A 17,238-nucleotide genomic window follows, 5' to 3' on the forward strand; every position below is an offset into this window, starting at 1 on the left:
TTACTCAGGGCATGCTTCTTCCTAATATGGGCATTTTTATGTACATTCTTCCTGGGAAAAATCACAAAAATACAGATTTCAGAATGCAATTCTAGCTTGGTTCTTTCCTGGAGGTGTACATCTATTAAACAAGAAACCAAACCACCAAATGCAATAGCATACCAAGAAACCAAAGTGAGTTCTTCACCCATTCTTAATTTGGACAATCAGATCCCCGATTATAGTTTATCATTGTTTTCTCCCCATTAATCTTTGCTAGTTGCACAATCTTAGGCAGGAAAAATACAACTGTGTAGAGGAACAAAGCAATATCCTTTCAATCACCATGTGCTTTGTCCTGGTAATGAAAACACTCAAGTAGAAAAAAGACATTGAAAACAGATGAAGCAAACAAAGGATAATTCTTCAGGAAAAAAAATAAGCCCAAGTTCTCTGGAATGTGACAATTACCCACCCAAATCCTGTTTGTATTGGTGGGAAAAGGGACAGGACGTTCTGCCAATGTATGCAACGGACGTGCCCAGTTTCAACCAGTGGTAAGCACTTTAAGCCCCATTGATTTCAATGGGATAGCTTTCCAGCACCATCCAATGAGTGCTTTCTCAAGAGGTCTCTCTGATTCCAGTAGGAGTTATTCCTAGAGGAGTGTCCATACTATTGCAGACTGAAGCTACCAAAGGTACTTTGCAGGGCTTTGTTTTGCTCAGACTTTCTCCAGCTTTTCTCGAGGTACAACGAAGCAGGAAGTGGGAAGGGAAGTTGGACTGGTGTCTGCTGCACTGAGGAGCAACAGATCTGCCCTGACTACCATCGAGTCGCCTTTCCTTCAGGGTTTGCTGAAGGGGAGGCAGAAAGCAAGACTTCTGTTTCCACTCCAGCCTAGAAGACCAAGAACTTCCCGCCGCATTACAGACATTACAGCCTCTTCTTATCAGAATTAAGAGATGGCCCCGACATGTTATTTCCTTGGCTGCCCTTTGCTTTTCCTCCTGTGCCGTGTCTTTTTAGCCCACAAGCCTGAAGGGAAGGGCTGTGCTCTTTTTATTCGCCTGAAACCTACACTGGGACTCCTCCCAGCTGACAATTTATTTATTATTTATTTATTAAAACATTTTTACGCCGCCCCATTCGCCGAAGCCTCGGGGCGGCTTACAACAATAAATTAAATAATAATAATCATAAATTAAAATGTAAACATTAGAATAAAATACAAACATACAATATAAAATAAGCCGCCCTGGCCAGATAAAATTCAACAATATTAACATTTAAAATGCCGCTTAAATAAAAAGATCTTCACCTGGCGCCGAAAAACAAATCAGGAGATAAATATTTGGAATGAATAAATAAATTAGTGGAAATTACCTGGGTCCAGCTTCCAGCAAACCACTCGACTTTCCCCAGGCACGGCCCGTTGTTGCAGGGGGTTGTCTCCGGTGGTCTGTTGTGTCCGCAGCCCTCCAGTGGCAAACTGCTGATGTGGTTGGTCATACAGATAACGGACCGCGTGCGGACGCCAGCACCGCATTCTGCCGAGCACTGTCATGACGAGAGACCCCAGGTGCAATCATTAGCCATCGTTAGAACTATGCGGAACAGAAAGAGTGGCAAAGGCACATCCCATAGTTTGGAAGGTCACTATTTCCAATCATGAAAGGAGATGCGATGAAGGAACTTTGAGACACGTGTTCTAGGATTTGCATAATTGATTGTTTCCCCTTAGTACTTTTTCTTTTTTCATTTAAAAAAAAATTAGAAAGAGGGGGGAAACATAAGGGGGTTTCAAGGGAGGTTTTTTTTTTTCTGATTTATATCCTGCCTTTTTCCTACAAGGGCTCAAGGCAGCTTACATCTCCTCCTCCATCTTATCCCCACAACAGCAACCCTGTGATGTAGGTTGGGCTGAGAGGCTGTGACTGGCCCAAAGTCACCCAGTTGGCTCCATGGCTGAGTGGGAACTAGAACCCGGATCGCCTGAGTCCCAGTCCCATGCTCTTCACCACAACACCACACTGGCTCTGTTCTCTGTGAAACAAAGACATGTGTTGAGGAGGCGAAACGAAGACTCGCAAGGATGCTCACATCTGGGGGCAAAGCATCACTGGTAAGTCTAAGCATCTCTTTGAGGTTGTGCCATGGAAGCCCCATGCTGAGACGGTTGGCTGCCTCATTTGGTCAAACCAAAGTGGTCATAATTAGCACTAAGTGGAAACGGACTCCCCAGATTCATCAGCCTTTTTGTGGTCCTGGAAAGTGGGAAGAACATTCCACTGATTTTTTTCAGGTGGGGCTCTTCATTAGCAGAGGAGGTGGCCAGTGGCTTTATTCATCCACCCCACAGTATGTCGTTGTTGTAGGTACTTCAGTAGGGACCCTGCTGGCGGCTGGTCACTCCTTTGCATCTTCCATCATTCCACTGAGCTTTGCTCTGGAAAACAGCTTGGGGAGGGGTGGCCAAGACCACCAAATATTTCTCAGGAAACTGTCTTCTGAGAAATGTTGGCTCGGACGTAGCACTCACACTCCACATCCCTGGTTACTTGACGAGAGCGGAGGTAAACCTGGCCCCTCCAGCGCTCCGTGAGCCTTCACCCACGCGTGCCGGAGCGCGCTTCCCTGGAGCACTTCCTGAAAACACCGCTGCCAGCGACGCGTTGGATGTGAAGCGCTCATGGATCTCACCAAGAGCAGTGGGTGGAACCGTCCCTGTGGCTGGCCCTCTCCTTTACACGGGGTGGAAGGAAATGGCGCTTCTTAAAAGTTCCTCACATTTCAATACCCCAAAGTGTTTTGATCCGTGGCCAACCCTTTACCCTCCCCCACCCCATAAGAACGGGTTAATCTGGCATTGCATTTGTGCTCTTTTCGACATTTTCTCCTTTCATTTCTTTCCCCGCTCTTTTGTCCCCTCACCACCTCCGAAGGAGAGGGGTGGAGAGCAAAGCTGCATTTGATTTTTTTTTTTTGTGGTGGGGGGAAGGGGGATTATTAAAAATAAAGAAAAACCATGTGCTGACTGCTGAAAGATGTATGCATAATTGAATTTATACAGTTACAAGCAGTTATATTATATTTCACATGGAAAGAAAGCCACAAATAAGCATTTGTTACATGGTATGAAACATGCACCATATTTGGCATTTTGTAACTCTCTCTCTCTCTCGCTATGTGCGTGCGTGTGTGTGTGTGTGTGTGTGTATATATAATTTCATTAGTAGCTATGTAATGTTGCAAAAAATATGGAACATTCCTGGGAGATGAATGGATGGCTCTGTGCTGAATACTATTTTCTTTTACTGGTAGTGGGGAGTTAGCAATAATTCTGGGAAGCAATAAAGTATGGAACCAGGTCTGGGTTTGAATCTTGCCCGAGGCTGAGGATTTCTTGGGCAGTGCTACCTTCCAGGTATTTTGGACTTCAACTACCATCAGGCATTGCTAGCATGACCAGTATGCAAGAATGCTTGGAGTTGTAATCCAAAGCAACAGGATGGCACCAGATGATGCTAAACATGGATTATGCCTCAGGAGTGAGCTGTAAGCAGGTGTCCAACAGGTGCAAAGAGCCAGGGACCAAAAACCAGGAGTTCAAAGCCAGGGAGGAATGTGGGAATTCAGAAAGGGCAAGCAATTGGATGTTGGAAATGAGGAACCAGCAGGAATTGGAGTGAAAAGATTGCCCAGATGTCATTGCTAAGAGAAAAGCAAGAGTCAGTGTCCACGAGAAGGCAAGAAGTCACAATGGAGGGTAAATTCAGGAGACAGAGCCAAAAAGTATAATGTCTGAGAGAGCACAGGGATGGCACCCGAAGCAGAACGACCAGGTCCTTATGCCAGACAGGATGCCTGTCCAATGGAAGAGGCGCAGCTCAGTGGAAAAGCATCTGCTTTCCATACAGAAGGTTGCCGCCTTGATTCTTAGCACCTCCAGGTATTGGTAGGAAGTAATTCTTCCTAATGCTGGAGAGCCACTGCTGATCAGGGTTGACAATACCGGGCTAAATGGATCATGCAGGGATTGGAGCCTCTTCTCTCAAAATGCAGCACTCCAAGCTGGAAATCTCAGACTCTGAAGCTGAGCTAGAAAAAGAGCAGGAGGGGTTGCCATACGTTACTGAAAGACCAAGGTGACTGAGCAAGGTTAGCCAAGCAGCTGCTGACAACCAGAACACCTCTTGTTTGGGTAGAAACACTCTAGGACAACAAAGATCAGAGGGGGAAGGTGTGAGGTCCTTAACCCTATGGTCCATCATCAAGGCAAATAAGAGGTCCAATTATGTAATGCCCACTGTCTCTGTGTCTGGCCCATATAGAGCATGAACCTTCCTGAGGGTGGATCCAGACTTTTTTGGGGGACAGTTTGGAATTGTCTCCTGACATGGGTAACTCCACCAACCAGAAGGATCACTACGTTGATAGATATACTTGTTAACAGCATTATCATCACCCATTCTGTACTGCAGAACCAGCCTAGCCCAATAGAGCTCTGGATTTTAGAAGGCTTTCACTTTGACCTTCTAGGGAGGGAAAAGGAAGAAGCTTGTGATAGACCAAGCACCTAGCTCAGCCTGTGGCATGTTCCTATGCTCCTCAAGGTCAGCTTGAGTGGAGAGTCTGAGGTTATTGCCTGGGAAATGCCCTACTACACCAGTTCTGTGGTTCATCACATGGAGGGACCACACACAAATGAGATCTAGCTACCCTGCATAAGGAGTTGAAGTCCACGAATGGAATCCCCAGTCTCTTTTTCTATGTCTGCAAGTAGCTGGGCGGTGGGGGGATGCAGTTTGCATTTGCCACAGTCCCTGGCCAAAAAGTTCCCCTGGTGGGTATTAACTGCACTGTGGGGAGCAGGCAAAAAGCATGTGTGATTTTACATGAGCGCAGTTTAAGGTGGGAAATAATACAGCAGAAAAAGTTAACCCCTCTCCTCCAATGTAGTGGCGCCAATCCAACATTTTCAGGCTCGTTGCTGCTAACTTTTGGCTTTCCAAGTAATGTCCATTGGCAGCGCAAATGTGTCTTTTTTCCTTCTCCAAGAGAAACAAGGATTGGGAGCTAGGGATGTATAATACATTCATTTTAGTCCTTCTATTAGTAGGATTTATTCAGTTTGCACCTTGTGGAGCTGAAGACAGTCCTGAATTCAATTTGCAGTGAGAGGTTCATACATTTCCAGCTTGTTGAGTGATTTTAGTGAGCAAAATACATTCAACACACACTCTTGAAGAAATGTTCTTCTAAACACTTAGTGCAAGGCAAAATTTCAAAACGCACACATTTGACAAACAATGCATGGAATTGAGGGGAAATGCACAGAAAAATATGGATGAATTTTGGTGTGAAACAACGATCACAACCTGGTACAGAAATGAGTCAGACTGAGCTTTGAAGAGGAAATCAGAGAACATCAATTAACTCGAGTTCTGCTGAGTTGTTCATCTCTGTTGGGAACAAGATTTCTCGGGAAGGTACTTCAGAAATTCAGCTGTGTTCTGTTTTAAATAGCTATAAACGAGCTTAGCATACAGATCAAGTTTCAAATACTATGTGAAAGAAGAAGATACAAGCTTGTCCCACCTACTCTCTTGCATTGTGCAATAGAGTTAGGCTTTGCAAAGAATTCCTCAGCAGAATTCAATCAGGATGTGCTTTGGATCCTTGGGCTTCCTCCCACCATATATTTTTTAAAATTAAATCAAAGAGGTCCATCGTGGAAGGGGCAAAAATCAGGCTATATACTTGTGAAATGATCTGGCCAGAGACTCAAGACAAGCCGACTTGACTTGCAAGCGAACGAGCAGACAAGCAAGATGTGCCCAGTGCTGCAGGTGGGCATGATGCCTAGATGTAAAGGAATTTTACCTGAGTGTTACACTTAGGGTTGAGCTTCCAGTTAAATCTGGGTCTTTGTGCATTTCAAGCGATCCAGAGACAGCTTAGAATGGGCAAAAAAGGAGAGGTCAGCTAGACCCTCCCAGGTGCTGCCAGGGGAATGCCTTCTGGATTGAAAGGGATTGAAGGCCAGAGGAATGGTTGGGTTAAGCTTCATGTTTAGGGCTCAGGATTGTAAAGGCTGGGTCCCTCTGCAGGAACTTAGAACATCCCTCGGGTTCTCCACCAGAGCACGAGATCAACTGAGATACCTGCTACTTATGAGATACATGTTGTCTCACTGGAGGGGGAGTCCCTTAAGGTTCAGGTTAGGGTTCCTAAAACATGAGCTTTGGGCTGAACCAGCAGCTAGCGTTGTGCAGAATGTTTTGAGGAGGAAATCAAAAAGCGATGTTGCACAGCAGGGCGTCAGGGATCCTGTTCTGCACCAGGAGGCATGATTCTAATGACTGCTGAGCTGAAAGTTCTCAGGTGACATTTGTCAGCGTGATGTTGAGGGGGTGGGAGATGAGGGAGCAGACTCATCTTTCACAGGGACCAGAAGAGGAACCTGAAGCTGTCTAGAATGGACCCTACGTGGCAATGTCAACAGTAAATTTCTGCAGAGTTCCTATGGCACCCCATCTCCCTAAGAGAAACGGCAGTGGAAGCAAAGGGCGGCTGGGAGTCTTGACCAGAACAAACATCTCAAATCATAGGTGATCATATCATTCCAAGGTCACCTCTTGGAAAATGTTCCATTGTTCTTCCTTTGGGGGAAAAGAATATTGTCCTTTTTGCTGGTTTGCTTATTTTTAAAGGAAGCCCTTTTAAAGTTCAAACCTCCAATGTAATCACGGGAGGAAAGCTAGCAAAACGCACCTAACACAGTGGCAAAGGCTTGTAAATCATTAATAAGAAGTGGTGACACCCCCACTGTTTTTCGCTCCTGAGATGAAGCAGAAACAGCATAAAAATGGATCCCCCCCTCCATCCACCCACACACAAAGCCACTTCATCTTTGGACTCTTGTCTCCAACATAAATAAATACCTGCAATGAAATTCTCAAAACCTCTATTCAAAATTCACAATATGTCCGTCGGGCATACAGCAAAAATGTTTGAATGATATTCTCTGGGGTAAAAGCAAAAATGAAGTCATATTTTTTAAACCTGTGTGGGAACAAATGGCACATTTGGAGGGAGGGCGAAAGAAAATTCAACCCGCAGCTAATCTGGATATTCAAGTGGGCAGATTTACACCCAGGCTGGCTTCAATCCAGAATGCTTTACTGCATTTATTTATATTTCACTGACTTGGAGGATAATTCTTTTCCTTCTGTGCCCATGAATTATCACTCCAATAAATTTCAAAAGAGACATTCATCCCCATGTGAAGGAAAGTAAACAAACAGAAAAATACTTCACAATTATAAATTAGCTCTCGCAGCTCTGAAAGTTGGAGAAAACTATAATGTGCCCAAAGAGTCTGGATTCCTCTGAATACAACCCATGAATTCTGCAGTTCAGCTTGTTCTGAGTCACGTAGATTCCCTGGGCTTGCAGAAAAGTTTTTTCTTTTTTTAACTTTCTGGAATCGCTCACAAATTAGTGAAGATGGTACCCTTCCACCAGCCTCAGATTAACTCAGAAATGACTCGATTTAGTTGCCTTAGTTTTGAGAAGAAATAAAATTTTCTGGGATCACTAAGAAATCTTCTCTAGCAGTTGGGAGCATTTGAAGCATGACTTACTAAGCCCCCAGAGCTCATGTTGATATTTAAGGGTCTTGGGGGGGGGGGGCAGGGAAGGTGTTACTGGTATTGTTAATAGCAATTATGGGAGTGTAAATCAGCAAAAAGTGAACTCACCATGGTTCTTAGAATTCCACCTTGAAGCTCATTCCCACTTGTGACTTATCAGATTACAAGCCTCGGAGACTTTTTACTTCTTTCAACATGAATATCTGTGTATCTTTTCATGTGCTTATCCCCAAACCTAATATCTCTTGTGCACATTTTTGAAATGTACATATTTCACCGTACTGGTCAAACCAAATTGTGCACACTTTTTCCAAAGAACATTTCTTGTAGTGTTTGCGATCCACAGATCCCATTGCAAGCTCAACAATGGAGGAACCTCAAGAATTCAACCCAGCAAGGTGAAGGCCACCACAGCCACCCTTACCCGCTCACTCCATTCCGTGAGAAACCAGCTTTTGGCACAGGGGCCCATGTCGCAGTTCTCTATGTCGTTCGGCCGGAGCTTCATGTTGCACTCCTCGTCATCGACAACGTCTCCAAGGTTGCTGACGCACTTTACGTCGCGAGTCCTCTGACCAACTCCACACGGCACAGAGCACTACAACAACAACAACCACAAGGACAGAGATCTTTGGAGCACATGTGCACAAGAGCGCCAGGCCACAGCTGGGGCCTGGCAGCACTATTGCTGGGGGGAAAGAGAGGGAATCACATTCTGTGCCCAGGGATTATTGGAGACACCATGACACCGCTGCCACTCCTAGCCTTCCGTTCAATTGTGTGCCGTCTTAAATTATTTAGGTGCTCCAGGATGCCCGGTGGGGAGAGCAGTGACTGGAAAAAGCAGCTCTGATGTCCCGGAAGGGCACAGGCTGGAGAGCCGCCCCTGGTATCAAAAGCTGTCCTGACGCATGCCACCCCAACATGTGGGGTGACGCTGTGGGGACGGGCACCCCAATCTTGCAACGGGGGGTGCTTGCAGCTTCTCCACCCCCTCCACTCCACAGTAGCATTAAGAGCTCTCCATCACAAAGGAAGGAGAGGTCACCTGGCGAGTCTCTACACCTTTCCCTACAGGTGTGCGTCATTCCTGTTTACCGATGTCCATTCTGTCCGAATTTGCCATTCGCTGCAGATCTTCAGCTGGCACGTACTTGTGGTCTCCGGTTTCTCCAGGCGGTGGCAGCGGTGGGGTTGGATCGTGAGGGTGCGGTTGGCGTAGATCTGGCGGCACAAGACTTGGCGGTGCTGCATTCCGAGGCCGCAGGTTTTGCTGCATTCGGACCACTCCCCGATATCCCAACTAAAAGAGAACAGGGCAGGGGAGAAGAAACGGGGTGATTTCTTTTTGGAATGTGCCACCTTTCACCCAAGGGACATTCTGCGCAGTGGCAAACGGTGTCATCCCACAAACACAAGAAGTGTGGGCTCTGCCAACTCCTTCTCTTGGGCGAATCGCCATGCACTTCTCGAGCAATGGGTCGCACGTTATCTAAAGGAGCGCTTGCGTCCATATCTGCCCTCCTGCCGCCTGAGATCGGCAGCAGAGGCCCTTCTCCAGGAGCCCTCCGTGAAGGACATCCGGAGGGTGAGCACCTGGAGGAGGGCCTTCTCTGCAGTGGCGCCCCATCTATGGTATGCGCTCCCCAGGGAAGTCCGCCTGGCGCCGTCGTTATTTGCTTTTCGGCGCCAGGCCAAGACCTTTTTATTTAAACAATATTTTAATTGTTGACTGTATTTATTGAATTTTTTCTATGCCGGGATGTTTCCAGATTTTGAATGTAAATGTAAATGTATAGTTATTTGTTTTGGAAGCCGCCCCGAGGCTTCTGCGAATGGGGCAGCATATAAATGTGTCAAATAAATAAATAAACAAACAAACATGCAACTGCTTGCAAGAGGGGCTGGGCAAGCATGATGGAGCAGTTGCACAAACATAATGAACAATCAAGTGCACAAAGGGGCGTGCAACTTCTTGCACAACCGTGCTCAAGCCGAAGGAGCTTTGATTGCGCTCTCCTCTCGCGTGCGGTTCAGAAGTACCAGCGCCAGCAGGACGGTGCGGCTGGGCCGTGGCCTCTATTTGCATCTACTTTTTGCAATGCTTGTGATTTAGGTTTCCAACATTTTATAAACACACCAAAGAACTTTGCTTATTTGGTGGTTTAGAAGTGCAGTAAACAAACACATAAATATTTCACTTCTGATTTATTTGAGGCACAAGCTTAGGCATGCTCAGAGGGGAAAACTTCTTCAATTCCAAACATGCCCCTGCCAGGGTTGTTACGAGGACATGTTGGAGACAATGCTCAGTCCGACCAATGCGCACTCTTCGCAACAGGGAGAACTAAAGAAAGCGGGGTCTTAATTCAATTCTATGCACACATTGCTCTCGCCTCCCTCATCTTTGTATTCTTACAAGGCTGGGCAAGGAAAGATGTTGCAAGGCTCGTCCTCCGGGGTGGGCCTGGTACCGGCATCACAGTAACTCTCGGAGACCTCCTCATGGGAATTCCTGTTCACACACCGGAAGATCGGATACTGCACTCCTGGAGGTTAAAACACGGTGAAACATCTGCTGAATGGCGGATGAATTTTATTTATTGACGGACAGATGTGCAGCTGTTCCTTGACAGAGCTGGGCAACTGGTAGCTCTCCAGATGTTGTGGTCGACAACTCACATCAGCATGGACAAGCACATGGTGATGCATTATGGGACGCCAAAACTTCTAGAAGGCTCCAACTGGCCCAGGTCCGCTTATCGGGCTCACATGGGCACAGCCAGCGGCTTAAAGTTGAAAATATTGTGTTGCACTGATTATCAGCATGCATCATTCATTTCATCACCTACTTCCTGTACTAAGAGTGGGCCCCTGCTGCTCTTTGGATTCCGCACTTCTGTGAGTTTTCCGATGCACTCCATGGTTCCATATTTCCAAACAAATTGCATGTTGGAGGAAGTTAACTACAAAATTGTGTTTATTTGTATATTTGCATGTGTTTGGGATACTGCACACAAAAATAATTTGGTTTCTGTCATATAAAATGCAAAATAATGTGGAAATGGGATGGACTGAATACAGATGGATTTGTTGATCCAAAGACGCTTCTCCTTCTCCAGCTGCCCGTCTCTCTCTTGTTTTATCTCTCTCTCCCGCCTTCCTCCCCCACTCCTGTATTCGTACTGCCCCTTTGTTGTGGCCCATGACTAAAACAAACACATTTGAACTGAATCTCAGTATACCCACACAGTTTCCACAACGGTGAGAACCTTTCCTGAGTTGTCAAGATGTGCCTACCAATCATCCTGCGTCAGAGAACAGATCCCCATCTTGCAAAACTTGGGGCAAGATTTCCAGGCCTCAGTGAGCCTTAGAAGAAGAGCTCCTTCTTGTTTTCCCCTCAAATACCCCTGGCATCATTTGCCACTGTGCACTCTGAATAAGGCATCAGCAGAGTGTGTCTGTGTATAAAATTGTGATGCGCCTTCTTGGTTCGGTCCAAGAAGTTGCCACAGTAGGAAAAGACATCAAAGCGAAAGTCTCCGGTCTGAGATCCTTGACACCTTCCACTAAGGGAAGCAAAGCGGTACAGTCTGAAGGGGTATGCGTGTGTGTGTTAAATTAATCTTTGCAGAAAAAACACAGCAAAGTTATTTAAGTCACAGTGAAGATGGAAGAAGAAACCTAAAAGCTACCACTCTCTTGCCGATTACTACTAACGGCTGTTTGACGTGCAATGTAGAAAAGCGCAGACTTGCTCCTAAAGGAAATGAAAAGGCAAGCTTCTGCCAAAATCGAATAGAATGCATTCAGCGGTGTATTCAACCGGGAAAGTTTTCAGCATCACACATGCTAATTTACAATAATTTCTCTTGTAGGGCCATTATTCTTCTCCTGGTAGAATTTGCAGGAAATATGTCACTTCTGGCAAGGGGCCGTGCTCAGCATTTGTCAGCGTCTCGTTCCCATTGTGCTGCGGCTGCTGAAAAGGGAGCAGGCAGGTTGAAACTCAATCGCGTTTTTGCAGCTACCTATATTCTTGTTGGAAGTGGGACCCTGCGGCCGCGAGCTGGGCAGAGGCGGGCATGGGGGAGCTCAGCCCGTGTGAGCCCCAGCTAAATTCCCCTGGCCACCTGCACTCGAGAGCACAACATGTTATGCTTGGCAGGCAGAGCTTGGCATGGGGGGTCCCAGCCCTGCCCTGACTACCCACGGCGAGCGCTCCCAGCCATGGTGCCTGTGCTGAAGACTCAAATGCTCTGCCAACATAAATGGAGTGCAAAGGAAAGGGAGGAGAGCCAACATGCACTGCAGGAAGAGTTCCCCACCAGCGCTTTCCTCTGCCCCAATATGGAGGGGAAAAAACCTCTTTTCAAAAATAGGTCCTATAAATCACAGGATTCAGAATGAACTAGGGCTGAGCGAAATGTACTTAACAGATCGTGGCTGGCTCACATCTGAAGAGGAGCCTGTGGAATTCGCCCTGGTTTTGTGCGAAGGGTGGCAGTATTTGCTCCCAAATGCCCAGGAATGATACTGCGCCTGGGGCGTTTGGGGAGGGGAGATGGCCAATGCAGGACACCGTAGTTGCCATCCCAGCTGTGAGAGAGGAAAGGCTTCGTTGCCTGCTTGGGCCTTTCTGGACTAAGCCTGCTCCCATGAACCACGCAACTCCACCTTTCTCGGCCTGTCCTACTCCTTACCCGGAACTTGCCCTTCTGATGCCACCACACGTGCTGGACCCACAGGTTACACCCCTCCCCTGTACTGAAAAATACTCTCCCAGTTCCCAGGTGGTCCTCCGAGGGGAAACCCAAAAGAACCCGGAATTGGTTGTAGCACGTGCGTCCACTGCTGGATGCCCTCTTCCGGGGACCCTTCTGCATCCATCTGCTGACTGGCATCATCAGGTGAAGTCGTGGCACCACGTAGGCGTTTGTTTGTTTGTTTGTTTAGCACCTATCACTTGTTTGTCGATTTTGTTTTCAGCCATCACACCGCAAGAGCCGCTTGACAAAATGGCTGTTCCCACCCATCACAAAATCGATGAAAAAGCGAGAGGCGCTTAACAAAACAATTTCCTACATGGCACCACGACGTCATTTGACACCGCCGGGCGGCAGACTGGTGCAAGAGGCATCTAGTGGCGGAAGCTCGTGCTACAACAGGCTCGCCCACCAGAGAACGATGCCGGCTTCTTTTGGGCCCCCCCTCATATATCACCAACGCCCTAATATCCAAGCTCTGCTTAGCTGGCAATGCCAGGGTTGATGCCAGCATACGCACCCGAAGGTGCAGCACCAGGGTCCTTGCATTTGCAGTGCACCACTGGGAAGGACGCCAACCTGTTTCCCTCCATTGCCCTTTCAAAAGTCATTGCTGCCTAAATGAATAAGTCCCCCCTTAACAGAGGTGTCCAATGAATAATCCCCCCTTAATTGATATTTTTCTTCAGTGCCGTTGCTCCCACTAGATTCTGGCTACGCCTTTCTGTTAGAGACAAATACGCTCCAGGTACGCCATTCATCTCTGCTCCGTGCTTTGCCTCAGGCAGGCCGCGATTCCCCAGGGTGGAATATATGTGTCAGCTGCAGGCGTTCTCTGCATTGCCCACCTTTCCCGCACGTGACGGTGCACTCCGTTGTACCAATCCGCTTCCAATTGTGCTCTCGGCTGCGTCTCGGAGGCTGGCCGACAGGCACCTGGTTGTCTGGCTGATGGGAGGGAAATCTTCCGGGCTGGATCACTGGGAAGACTCCCATGGGCTGCCCAACGGGAGCGCCTGTCTCCCCGTGTTGCGACTCCTCCTCATAACTCACCCTCTCCGTCACATCCAACTGGCCGTTGAACGGCTCTCCTGGGCAGAGAGAGACAACCATGAATTAACCTCACGAGCATTTTTCTCAGCAACCGGTCTGTCTGCATGTGGTGCGACTGAATCCCCATGATGGGCTCGGGCAGTTTATGCAAGCTCAGAAATGATCCTTCGCAGCCAAAGGCAAAGTCGATCCTACATCCAAAGGCCATACGATTCTGTTCAAGCAAGACACTCCATTTCTCAACCAGTAGAAAATTCAGGAGCTTTCTTTTAACACTCACATAACTGCACAGAGCAGCAATTCAGACTCCCTTGCCTGGAAAATTTTGAAGTCTGTTTACACATAGGAAGGCCATTCTTCATTCAGTTCAAGGCTTGTGGGACCGTCATAGGAAGGACTAGACATCACTAGACTCAGACGTCGGGGAAGGACAAGAAAAATCATCCAGACAATACCAGCATTGAGGGAACAAGGCATTCTCTCGCTCTCTGAGAAGCACCATTTCAGCCTCACTTCACCCCCTGCTTTCATTCGCAACCTATTTTTTTCGTTTTGAAATGTGCACATTTGAAACAGGAAGAGTGCCCGTTTCTATGCACTTCTTTTTTTAAAAAAATGGTACACACTGTCCCCCCATTGACATGAAAATGTGATTTTTATGAAAGCACTTTAAAAAGTGAGCATTTTTCTTAAACACAATGGCAAGCTCGAGAATCTGTGAACATCTGCAAGCATGTTTTGAAAGCCATGCTGTTGTCTGCATTCACATGTGAGGCTGCGAACAGGACAGGTTTTGATGATTTGCAGCAGAAATGCAGTTCTCATACATCAACAGGGTTTCCTTGCTTTAAGAAGAGTGTGATTTGCAACTCAGCGTGGTACAGTCCATATCAGAAATACTAAAAGATACACAACTTTGTCAATCTCAGCCTGAGATCATCATTTTCGTCAAGATCGAGCTAAAATTCCCAATTGCCCACAACCCTTGAACACAAAACCCAGATAGAAATCCGCATGCATTTCCATAAGTCATTCACATTTGCTTTTCTGTGTGCATTTTGCAATCAAGTCATTTTTCCTAAGTGCTTTTTATTGCTAAATTTCTGGTTTGTGAGCACTCTTTAATACCCACACACATCCACATTTTCAGCAGATCTTTCCCAAGGTAAGTTGCACTAGAAAGCAAAATAAATTTTTTTTTAGAATGCAGCTCTGTTGTAGCCACCTTAAAGTCCCAGGAGGTGAGAACCGCAGAACCTAAAAAACAAAGAAACAAGCAAAACTCGGTGGAACAAATTTCTTGTGATCTCAAGAACTGTCTGTGCTTACAGTGTTCGCTTGAGGAAGCTCCAGAAGGCAAAGCTTTGAGAAATGCTCTGTCTTACCTGGCCGTCTGTGCAGTGGGACCTGAGGGCTAATGACGTTGGGTCCTGGGATGATATACTCGTAATGGATGCCCGGGTTGGGCTGCTGATGAATCATCTAAGTCAGGGAAAAGCCAAATGAGCAAGCTGTATCGGCAGTGTGTGTCAACAAGCATTACTGTGTCCGATTTTCTTTCTACTGCAAGCAAATGGGCAGGAGATATCACAGAGACCTCTGCTTCTGGACTCACTCTACGACTTCAGTGCTTGTAGAGCTCAGCTCTCCCTTTTCATTGGGACTGAACTCCACACTCCCCCCTCCCACACATGAAGCCTTCAGACCTTCACCACCCACAATGTTCTCAGCTCTGTCCCACCATCCCTCTTGCCCCACTGGGTGGTTGACCTCCATCCAAACCTCAGAAGATTGCTGAGAATCAGATAAGATGATGACCGGGAACTACATGCAAGAGAGAAAATGGATCAATAATCATCCTGCCTGAGTTCAGGAGAATTTATTTCTGACTATGATTCTCTCCGTGCATGCACACGCACTCCATTTCAAAGTGATCTGCATGCTCCTAATTATTAGGGGTGAAGGTTTGTTTGCATTAATGAGCACAGAAGACCTCTGCGGTTAGCAGGAATATTAATACATCTAAAGTTTGCTGCTTACATAGACATCCAAGATTTCGTTGGTTGGCCCATCGGCTAAAAAGGATTCTCCAGCGGTGCTTGAGATTTCGTTGGGGCGTTTGTAGGTGAACAAGGTTCCTCCACCTTCATATCTCCCAGGTCGGTCGATTGCCCAGTTCCCGTTGATAATAGACCGACCTGATCGACTCCGCAAAGCTGTGAGGAGAGAGAAGTAAAGGCCATTCTACAGAAGGCAAAGTAATGTAATGTTTGCAACAGGAGAATCTTCTGAACAAGATAAGCAAAATCAAAAAGAAAACATTTAGGGATCAGAAGGTTCACTGATTTGCAAGGCTGCTCTTCAGAGAAGGATCCCAGGAAGGTCACAGGGTCCAAGACTTGTACAGAGGACTTCTGCAGGGATGCCACTGCCTCAGAGAGTATTTTGCAAATTCCACAGCCCAAGAAGAATTGCCTTCAGGAATTTATTTTATTTAAACAACTTATATGCCACCCCATCGCATGAGCCTTGGGGCGGCTTCCAATCATGCAATCCCATGCAATCCATCACCAGTCTCTGGAATCGTTTCCTGCTGGAGAGACTGCCTGTCTCACTCCGGAAGTGCCTCCATGGCCGCACCAAGAAGTGGCGACTGGCTACCCAGGGACAGAGTGTGGCCGTTCAGTTGTAGGCTGAGGTTTTCTACAGAGATGGAGCTGTTTCACTGTCCGCTGAGAAGCCCTCTTCCAGGTATCCCCATCGCATCTTCGGACCAGGAGGAGCCCTCCCAAGACACTGCTTCCTGCCGTGTGATCTGTCCATGGTCCTGATAACCTGCCACTCACTTGCATGTCTCCTGCCCTTCAGCTGCACCTTCCAAGTTTGGACTTCATCTTAGACAGTCCTTTTGAATGTATTTACTCACAAAATATGCATTTCTAAATGTATTTGCCTTCTCTTTTTACAATAGTTTTACATAAAATGCACATATTCCCCACACTGTAAAAATCAAGCAGAATGGCATCAAGAGCTGCCATGGAGCACAAAACGTGTCGGCTCTCGGCAAGCCAATTTTCTCTCTCTCAGTGCTCTCAAGGATCTTCAGGTACCATTTCATTTCTAAATTTGTTATCCCCCTTTTTAGCACTTTAAAATGCTTGGATTTGTGCATCAATAAGTGGACTTCTCCCAAGCTGAAAACCTGTCTCAGCCTTTCCCAGCCTGTTGTCCTCCAAGTGTCTTAGACGAGAGCTCCCACCATCTGTGAGCAATGGCCTTGTTGGCTGTGACTGATTGGAGTTGAAGTTCAAAGCATTCAGCAGACCACCAATTTGGGAAGGCAGTCCTACACCATTGTGAACAACTGAGCAATTCCTATTACTTTCCATTTATAAGCAATGAACATCTCTGCTTGAGTCTTTATGGAATTTAGAACCAGCTCCACTCAAGAGTTGGTATATTGCAAAGGAGAAACATCTCAGATCTTAAAGATGTGCAAATTTTGAAGGGTAACTGACCCTCAAACTAGTCCAGGAGGTGGGAGTCAGAAAGCAGAAAGCTCATTTGAGAAAGCAGACTAACAAAAATCTTTGAGTGATTTTATGTATCTTTAGAAGCATCTTTTCACGGTAAGAATTTGAGTTGAAGTGTCTTTCCCACTGGGGAAGCATCTTTGCCACTGGTGCAGGGAGAGCAGAGTATTGCTAGCACAAGCAGCCATATATTCTAATTTTCCAACTTTAAGGTCCACATTTGTTAAAAGATGAGGGGGGGATGCT

General features: G+C 46.7%; 1 protein-coding gene across 3 annotated transcripts in view; it reads right to left on the reverse strand.

The window, feature by feature from the left end:
• The window catches only part of THSD4 (thrombospondin type 1 domain containing 4), a 121,258-nt gene that overhangs the window by 25,370 nt on the left and 78,650 nt on the right, over positions 1 to 17,238 (reverse strand). For all 3 annotated transcript variants that reach the window (XM_044438993.1, XM_044438994.1, XM_044438996.1), the window contains exons 3-9: positions 15,500 to 15,675; positions 14,845 to 14,941; positions 13,255 to 13,497; positions 10,057 to 10,186; positions 8,736 to 8,940; positions 8,062 to 8,235; positions 1,366 to 1,539 (exon numbers count right to left, since the gene is read on the reverse strand). In XM_044438993.1, the coding sequence (XP_044294928.1) occupies positions 1,366 to 1,539; positions 8,062 to 8,235; positions 8,736 to 8,940; positions 10,057 to 10,186; positions 13,255 to 13,497; positions 14,845 to 14,941; positions 15,500 to 15,675 (1,199 nt within the window). The remainder of the gene's footprint in view (positions 1 to 1,365; positions 1,540 to 8,061; positions 8,236 to 8,735; positions 8,941 to 10,056; positions 10,187 to 13,254; positions 13,498 to 14,844; positions 14,942 to 15,499; positions 15,676 to 17,238) is intronic.

The sequence above is a fragment of the Varanus komodoensis genome, unplaced genomic scaffold, assembly GCF_004798865.1.
Source record: "Varanus komodoensis strain SLA01 unplaced genomic scaffold, ASM479886v1 scaffold33, whole genome shotgun sequence".
In the NCBI taxonomy this organism is placed as follows: Eukaryota; Metazoa; Chordata; class Lepidosauria; order Squamata; family Varanidae; genus Varanus; species Varanus komodoensis.